This window comes from Phaseolus vulgaris, chromosome 4 (assembly GCF_000499845.2).
Source record: "Phaseolus vulgaris cultivar G19833 chromosome 4, P. vulgaris v2.0, whole genome shotgun sequence".
Classification (NCBI taxonomy): Eukaryota; Viridiplantae; Streptophyta; class Magnoliopsida; order Fabales; family Fabaceae; genus Phaseolus; species Phaseolus vulgaris.
In genome coordinates this window covers 20,814,270-20,824,192 of record NC_023756.2, presented here as the reverse complement: position 1 = coordinate 20,824,192, position 9,923 = coordinate 20,814,270, and the positions used below count along the sequence as shown (strand labels likewise).

Sequence of the window (9,923 nt, the reverse complement as noted above, 5' to 3'; positions counted from 1 at the left end):
ATTCAAATAAAATCAAAAAAATATTTATTTTTTCATAATTTTTCCAATAAATAGTCATCAATTATTGTTCTTAAAAAACTCCAATTTTACTATCCCAATAAAAGTATGTTATTAATTATAGTATAATTTTTTGGGTGATTGAAGGATTTGTTAATTAAAGGTGTGAGACATTATTAAATTAGTTCTTGAATATGTAAACAATTTGAATAAGTTCTTAGTATTGCAAAAATTAATAATAGTAAGTGATTACAAGACTTTCTTTTATCTTTGTTGTCAAAATTGGATTAAACCTACTGGTTAACTGAAGGATAGTTAGTATTGTTTTTTAAAAAAATATAAAGTATTCGTCATTTTTTTTCCTAAGAAACTTGTTATTCTTTTACGAAATATTAATAGTATTGTTGCACCTTAAATCTAAACATATGATATACTTAATTTTGTGTATTTTAAATGTTAAAGACATAAAATATGTTAATTGTAGTTTTTAATATTATCAAGTTACGATATTATATTTTTCTAATTTTATTTTATAAATTATTTATATTATTTTATTAATATTTATTTAGTTAGAGTTCAACTCATGAGTGAAAATGATGTCTTGAACACTTTAATACCCAGTTCGCTTCAAAAAATATCGTTTTTGTTACATATTTAACAGCTAAAATATTTTTTTAAGATTAAATTAGTAATACATAGTATATGACTAAATTGAGTTTTTATTATCTTTAGTTTTTTATTGTGATAATAGTTAACTACGTGAACCTTTTATACTCATACACATTCTGAGAGTACCCTAAAAGTTGATTGCATTAACAGCAAAATGAATATTTATTTTTAACAAGTTAAAATTAGTTAAATCAACCAATTTTATTTTCAAGACATCCAAAATATGCAAAGGGAAAAAACGTAAATAATTTAATTCAAACTATTTAAAACTGGGTCACTTTATGAACCATGTGAATAGATTCACTTTAAGGAAGAGTTTCCTTAAAACCTCAAAAGATGTCACCTTAAACATCCAAATTCTCTTGAACTCACAAAAAATCCACGTTAAGCACCAATCTCTTCAAACTTGCTAGGGTCATTCACCAGAAACCAGAAATATTTTCTGATTTTCAATTTAAAATTTCATTACCATTTTGTCCTTAAAAAAAATTAGAATGATTAAAAAATAAAAATGTATTTAGATGATACTCATCTCAATTTCTAAATAATGTGAAACTATTAAGTATTTTAGAATGGTTTTAAATACGATAACTTGATTAACTTGTTCTATTACATTTTTTATGAGTTGAGAAAAAAATATTCTAAATATATATTTCTTTTTTAATTTAGACCGACATTTTTAAAAATAAAATCGTAATGAAACCGAGCTAAAAAATAATATCTCTCATGTATTAATTAAACCTAATGTTAGTAACTTAAAATAGAAACATTGATAAAATTGAAGAGGTTTCAAAAATAAATTCTCATTCTCGAAAAATGGTTCTAAAACCAAACTCTTTACCTCGACTTTTAAATTATCTTGGACTGAGAGAGAGAAAGAACCTTACTTTTCTGAAAGACCTAGCTAAAACTTAATGTAAAAAATATGGGTAAGTTGCTAAAATTAGATAATGAAGAAGAAAACTGAAATATATTCGTTGTAGAGAGAACAAAAGGACAAAACAGTGAGAAAGAAACACAAAAGATAACAAATGAATGTAGGGAGGTGGTGGTGGTGCAGTGAAAGTGGGGTCAAGGTCGGTGGAGCGAAACCGAAACCAAAATGTTTATTGCTATTATTATTATTTGGCTTTGTTTTTCAGTGTAGAATTGCACTAATCAAATGCTCTAACCTCACTCCATCACCTCAATATATACCCCTTCTCATCTCAGACTAATCAAACACAACCTTGTTTCTTTTTCTCTGAGCCTCTCTTTCAGGTTCTTTTCTTCATCAGTGTCAAAAGGGTGGTTCCAAATTGCAATGGCTAAGCATGATGCTGAGGGTGGTTCCTTCTCTGCAAAGGACTACCATGACCCTCCTCCAGCACCCTTGATTGATGCTCAGGAACTCACACAGTGGTCCTTCTACAGGGCCTTGATTGCTGAGTTCATTGCCACACTGCTCTTCCTTTACATCACAGTGCTCACCGTCATTGGTTACAAGAGCCAGAGTGATGTCAAAGCTGGGGGTGATCTCTGTGGTGGGGTTGGCATTCTTGGCATTGCTTGGGCCTTCGGTGGCATGATCTTCATCCTTGTTTACTGCACTGCTGGAATCTCAGGTGTCCTTCACTTTTCAATCTCACACCTACCTTTTTCATTCGCTTGCATGGACTTTAGTCTCTTTTGTTGTTTGTTTCTTATGCATCATACCTTACAATATTTTGAATGGTTTTTGTTTTCCTTTTCATCTTTTGGTTTCTTAGCATCCCAAGAGGGAAAGTTGCTATCTTTGAGTTCTAATTCAAGGTTTTAAACTGTGGTTACATGGTCACACCTTAGTTGCAATTCTTGATATTATAGGAAGTTGCGAACAGGTATGACTGATGCAATCACAATTGTAGTTGCAGAGACCAAAATATTCTTGACATTGTGGCCAAAATCGCAGTTGGGTACTGTTTTGTTTTTAAAAAACTTGCTCTGAGCATACCCCCATCAAGCCAAATAGCAAGCATGTTTTGGTTGAGTGCTTATCAAATGGTCTTTCTTGTTTAGTAATTCCCCTTCTCTCAAGTTTCTTAGCCTTCAAACTAAGATGCTTGTGCTTTGTGCATGTTGTCTTGGGTGAAAGTAAATAACTAAGCATGATTTGGTAGCAAATTTTTGTTACATAATATTCTGAAAACCTTGATTTTTGTATCGAATGTAGGAGGTCACATAAACCCTGCAGTGACTTTTGGACTCTTCTTGGCTCGGAAGGTGTCTTTGATAAGGGCTATAATGTACATGGTGGCTCAGTGCTTGGGGGCCATATGTGGAGTTGGGTTGGTTAAGGCCTTCCAAAAGGCTTACTACAACAAGTATGGTGGTGGGGCCAATGAGCTGAGTGATGGGTACAGCACAGGTGTTGGATTGGGTGCTGAGATCATTGGAACCTTCGTTTTGGTGTACACAGTCTTCTCTGCTACCGACCCCAAGAGGAATGCTAGAGATTCTCATGTCCCGGTATGTGTTCAATTATGATTGAATTGTAATCCTGTCATATTGTTAACATACTCTGCTTTTAGGCAAGCAGGGATTCCCTCTTAGTTCTTTCAGGAATAGAATCTTAAAGTTCCTTCAAATTATTTGACTGGCATGATAAAGAAAAAAGTTGAATGGAACTGACTTAGTTATTAACATAATCTCAACTTCAAGCATCTAAAGTAGTTAAAGAAGCTTTGATAAACTTGTAGTGTTTTCATGGATAATTTGTTGTAGTTCTTGAAACGGCTACCAAGATTCATACCAATAGGATATTCTTAATGCAGTGAACTTCACAATTATTTTAAAAAGAATTCTACTCCATTTCCAAAATTTGTACATGCTGCCATTCACTAATTTTCCCGTTTGAAATGATAAAGTTTACAGCCTGTGCCATCATGAAGTTTCCATTTTCATAATAAGTTTTGACACAGTTAGCATGTATGCTTATTATTTGTATTAATAATAGTAGTAGTAGTTGTAGAAATTTTACTTTTTAATAAAATTATAGGAACATTTCCATTTGATATGAGAATCTAAATCATTTTCACTACTTTGTCTGGAGGCTTCATTCACAATTTATAATTCCACTTTTCTTGCTGAACTTTTCTTTCTTTCTGCTACTTTGTTTGATTGTCTAGTCCTCAAAACAAGAAAGTGGGTAGCCTTTTCCTGTGTGTATATTTTCTGAGGGCAAAATTACCAAATAGTGATGGCTTTTACTGAAATTAAAGGTTACCATATGCTTGAGTAACATTGGCCTATTAGGCCATTACCACATAATTCTATGATGGTATTTGATTTTCATAGCCTTATCACACCAATCTTATCTGATTGCTTTCTTCTTTTTAGAAAAGTGGATTCTTCTGGAGTGTCATGCATGTTTTTTGTCTTGGAAGCATAATGTATCTTTGTTAATGTGGAACTTTAGGGCCTAAAATTAAAGTATGCATGGCATGACAGTATCATTCATGCTAAACGTCACTTTGCCAAAGCTGGGAAATCTAGTGAGACTTTCCATCATCATTCCCATTTGTCATTATCAGCTTTAGGTTTCCCCAAACACCTTTTCAAATTATCCAAATTAATAAAGTAAAGAAACCATGGTCCTCACATCTGCTCTAATTATAACATTATCCAAGTTTATTAGTAATTCCATGCAATATCAAGAATCCTGATGAAACTACAAACGTGACCACAGTTTTAAACCTTCGTAGTTAATTTGGATGTGTATGTTTGGAATAACTTTTTGTCTACATTTTCCGTTTTAATTGAACCACATCATGAGTTTCTTATTGTGGTTTTGTTCTGTGTTTGAAGGTTCTGGCTCCACTGCCAATTGGGTTTGCTGTGTTCATGGTTCACTTGGCAACCATCCCAGTGACTGGCACTGGTATTAACCCTGCTAGAAGTCTTGGAGCTGCTGTCATATACAACAAAGAGAAGGCCTGGGATGACCAAGTGAGTAACTGTTTTCTATATTCAACAACTTGCTAGTTTTATACTATGATCAAATATTAAAATGAATAATTTCCATGTTAAGTAAGAAATGATAAAATAGATGCCACTTTTGTCTGATATATTGTTGTTCCTCATGTTTGTTCAGTGGATCTTTTGGGTTGGACCATTCATTGGAGCAGCCATTGCAGCCTTCTACCACCAATTCATCTTGAGAGCAGGTGCTGCTAAGGCTCTTGGATCATTCAGGAGCAACCCCACTGTTTGAGTTATCCAATATCCTCCCATGGGTTCAAAAGCAAGATAATTGGGCAAAATGAGTTGATATTGCAACAGCAATAATAATAATTGGAAATGTTTGTCCTTTTAGTCTATCTAGATTGAAGGTTCTTTCAAGACAAGGGATCCTTTGGTAAATAGTAAGCACCCTTAGTATTTCTAGAACTTTCCTTTCTTTTCTTCTCTTCTCTCCACAAGTTGTGAGCATGAATAAGTTAAAGTCAACATGGAGTAGGTGAAATTGCATGATAACCCATGTTTTAAGGGAGTGGTTATGCTAATTCAATGTCACCTGCACTTTTTTGCTTGTAACATGTATTTTTCCAAAAAATATGTCAGTACATGTACGTTGAAAAACTCTGAATCAAAATGCACTTTCTGATGCACTGTTAGAAAAATTATTAATGGGACAAATGTCATCAAATCTTTCTTATTCCTGCACATGATTTGTATTATATCCTCTATGAAGGCATTGTTTTTTGTTTTAATAATTTGCATTTTCATATTGTATATTACAAAAATGAAACTTTGAAAAGGATAGAAGAATATCACCTAAAATATCATAGGTATCATAGTGTGTATTTTCTTCTTCTTCTTCTTCCTAATGCTAGAAACCCCAGTAATTAATTTTACTTCCTTTCTGGAAATAACTTATGACACTCATGTAGGATCAATATAGTATTCTCATGACAAAGTTTACGAAAAGGCTTAAAAATGCTTAGGGAGAAGATAATGGTGATATACCCTTTGTGTATACTTTAGATATTGAGTTGATCAAGTGCACACTTCTTTTTAATATTCAGTTGTGTTTTGAATTCTCAACACAAAAAGAAGAAGCATGCACTAATTATAATTCTAAAGGAAAAAGGATGAGAAGAAAGAACAAAAGAAATTAAACAGGAACAAAACGACAGAAACTGTAGCATGTAAGAAATAACTGGGTATCCTAACTTCTTTATAAAAACAAATTCTGTACAACAATAAAATAAGATTCCTACAAATTATATACCATTGATTACTCTCACATCTTTATTTCTGTTACTTTATCCATAAATTTTCTACCAAATCTGTCTTAACAGCATAAATTTTTTCCCTACTTCTATGTGTTACCAAAAGCCACTTGGGTAACAGTAGAAAAGATGAAATGAGAAGAGTTCCAGAAATTATGGAAGTGAGTGAAAAAAGGCAGCCGCAATAGGGGGACAAAAACATATAATAAGCATAGTGACAGTGAAAGTGAAGTGATGGTTTTGGATTTTGATGCACATTTTCTGAATCTATGATTGATGATGCTTGTCACACTCAGTAGCTATGTTACCACCTAAATTGTGTCTCTCACAAAACTTAGCCTAGCTAGTATAGTAGAAAATAGAAGAAATAGTGATAATCAAACCCGCAGAAAAAAGGATCCTTCTTTCTTATTTCCATCAAACATTGAAAATTGGGTATACTTTTACGGAAAATTTACATAACAGTAATTTTGAGTGAGTTATTATAAAAATGGATAGAAATTTTTCTTATTTTGAATATAGGTAAGTTGTGTCAATAAAATACGATTTTTATACTGAAACAATGTAAAGCTAAAATGATTTTATTTTAATGATGATTTTTGTTAATATTTAATTGAAGTAGTAGGAAGTGAAAATGATTTTAGTGAATGGACTATTGAAGAAGTCATGGTAACACCACACAACAGTTATTACCAATTAATTTTCAACACAATAAATGTTTTAAGTTTTGAAACTACTTTAAAAATCAGGGCATGAATTAAAGTAGTTGGTACTTTCTATTGGATTACAATATCCATGAGCAACACTACGATGCAAAAGTATCTTCTCGTGTGCGTTAGACTCTAAGACAAATGATAACATCCCTATACACTCTTCATGCATTAGATCATTGGGTTGAAAGAGAGAGAGACTGGAGAAGAAGAAAAAAAAAAGTATTTTTTTATCATTACATGAAAAAGGAAAGAGAATACAATATATATAAAAGCTCTAACAATTAAAGAGAGTGACAAATAAAACTAATATTTAATAAACTTAATATTCTCCCTCAAGCTTAGCGGTAGATGTTTATCAACCCGAGCTTGGAAATAGCAGAAACGAATTCACTATGTTCAAGTGGTTTTGTGAGAACGTTAGCAGTTTGATGATTGGAAGAGATCAGTAACAATTAGAAGAGCTTTGATTGAATCTTTTCATGTTTTTTATCACCAATAGAATCTTTTCACGTACAACATGATAATTTATTTCTATATGCCATATATATCTTGTGGATTGATGATCACAATAGACAACAACTGGGCTCTGAACCATTATCTTTAATTTATCATTCAAATATTTCAGTCATTGAATCTCACAGGTTAGAGTAGCCACGATATTCTGCTTCAAATGATGATCATGACATAGCAAATTGCTTCTTTGATTTGCAACTAATTAATGAGGAGCCCAGGAACACACAAAAATCGGTAGTTTGTGGACAGCTTGCCCAATCTGAATCACAAAAGGCTTTAAGTTGAAGTTGATCATAATTAGCAGGGAAGAAAAAACCCTTATCTAGGAGTCCCTTTAATATAACCTAAGACTCAGTGCAACATTGTGGTGTTCTGAAGTAGGTGTCCACAGGAATTAACTTAAAAAATGAACTCAATAGCTTATGTTTGGTCTGGTGTTTGTAAGATATATTAGCCTCCCAATGAGTCTTTGGTAAGCAGTAACATTCTTTATGAGAATCCCTTCTTAAAGTATCCTTCATCATAGGCGTGAAAGATGGTTTAACAGCAAGGAGACCAACATTATTAATGATGTCTAGAGCATACTTTCTCTGTGAAACATGAATTCCCTTATTAGATATAGCTATCTCAAGACCTAGAAAGAACTTCAAATCTCCCAAGTCTTTTACTCTAAAGACTTTGTCTAAGTGTTGTGTGACTCATTCAATGTTTGATATAGATTTCCTACAAGGATAATGTCTTTTACATATACCAATAATATAGTAAAAGCATTTTCAGTGTTTCTTATGAATAACGAATAATCATAAAAAAATTGAGTAAAACCAATTATTTTTTAATAAGTAAGTTGAGCAAATCATTGTCTACTTGCTTATTTTAATCCATGTAAGGATTTAACTAGCTTGCAAACCTGTCTGATTTTAACCTTAATTCCCGGTGGAGGTAATATGTAAACTTTCTCATTCATTTCTCTATGCAGAAACACATTGTTCACATTTAGTTGTTTCAAGTGCCAATTCTATGTGGGTGCAATGGCTAGGAGCATTCTTACGATTGTAAGTTTGGTCACATGGGAAAAGAGTCTAGGTAATCTACTTCTTCTAACTGAGTATACCCTTTCGTGACAAGCCTGGCCTTGTGACTTTCTATGTCACCCTTCACATTGTATTTTATTTTATACACATGTTTACATCCAATGGGTTGCTTACCTTGAGGAAGATTAGTTAAAATCCAAGTTTCATTTTCTTCCAAGGCTTTAATTTCCTTCTTCATGGCTTCACACCATCAGGTTTCCTTATGGCTTCATTATAATTAGGTGGTTCTTCATTATATGATATAGCTAAAACATAGTTAAGGTGCTTAGTAGTTAGATTACCATAGTCTAAATATGTAGATATGGGATTAATGACATTATCATAATGTTTAGACTATCAGTGTCATGATTTGATATACTTGATCTTGTGTAAACTAATTCCCATTATGTGTGTCTAGATTATCTTCTTGTTCTTCTTCACTTTTAATATTCCTATCCATGACAACACTGTTTATAATTCTTTCATTTCTTTCACCTTTTTGTTTATACCATGGAGGAAACTCGTACTTGGAGTAGCATTCGTCTATTGTGGGGTTCAATAATATGTGCATTGTTTACCATTGTTGTGATACCGGTTTTTTCCTCTTCCTTGACCACTTTCACTATGAAATGTCCTCCAATTTCCTTGATTATCTGAAGAATTAAACAAAGCTTTGTTGTTATTCATCATCACATTACCTGCTAGTTGTTGTTCTTGTTGAATGATGAGGGCAAAAATACGATTTATACTGGGTAAAGGTTCCATTAGCAAGATTTGTGTCTTAATAGTAATATAAGTGTCGTTAAGACCTTTTAACAAACACAAAGTGTACTCAGGTTCTTTATACCTCTGGATGTGCTTAGTCAATGCACAATTGCACTTGATCTTACACTCACAATCAGGAGTTGGTCTCAGTGTTTCAAGTTCTTCCCATAAGGTCTACAAATCAATGTAGAATTCAATTATTGCTCGTTCACCTTGCCTTGTGAAATATATCTCTTGTAGAAGATCTGAAATTCTGAAAAGATATCCCTTTGAAAAACATTCACACAAATCTTTCTATAGTTCCCTCGCATCTTCTATGTAAATCATGTTTTACGCAATTTGTGCATTGAGAGTTTATGTTACCCATGATATTACCGTCATATTGCACATTTTCCACATTTCTTAAAGAGAAGTACTTGGTTTTAGAGCAGGAAGAGTGTCATTATGAACTTGTGTTTGTTCTTTGAAATAAGTGCACGACACATAGTCATACTCCATGCTTAGTCAATGCACAATTGCACTTGATCTTACACTCACAATCAGGAGTTGGTCTCAGTGTTTCAAGTTCTTCCCATAAGGTCTACAAATCAATGTAGAATTCAATTATTGCTCGTTCACCTTGCCTTGTGAAATATATCTCTTGTAGAAGATCTGAAATTCTGAAAAGATATCCCTTTGAAAAACATTCACACAAATCTTTCTATAGTTCCCTCGCATCTTCTATGTAAATCATGTTTTACGCAATTTGTGCATTGAGAGTTTATGTTACCCATGATATTACCGTCATATTGCACATTTTCCACATTTCTTAAAGAGAAGTACTTGGTTTTAGAGCAGGAAGAGTGTCATTATGAACTTGTGTTTGTTCTTTGAAATAAGTGCACGACACATAGTCATACTCCATGCATGATAATTGCTACCATCAAGCTAAAGGTTGATTAAAA

At 32.8% G+C, this 9,923-nt stretch overlaps 1 protein-coding gene across 1 annotated transcript; it reads left to right on the top strand.

Annotated features, from left to right (window-relative positions):
- The first annotated feature begins 1,618 nt into the window (after positions 1-1,618).
- On the top strand, positions 1,619-5,306 carry LOC137837432 (aquaporin PIP2-2-like). Its single transcript, XM_068646419.1, has 4 exons — positions 1,619-2,270; positions 2,858-3,153; positions 4,492-4,632; positions 4,778-5,306. Exons 1-4 carry the CDS (start codon positions 1,970-1,972, stop codon positions 4,895-4,897), a joined length of 858 nt encoding a protein of 285 aa, XP_068502520.1. The 5' UTR covers positions 1,619-1,969; the 3' UTR covers positions 4,898-5,306.
- Positions 5,307-9,923: the final 4,617 nt, after the last annotated feature.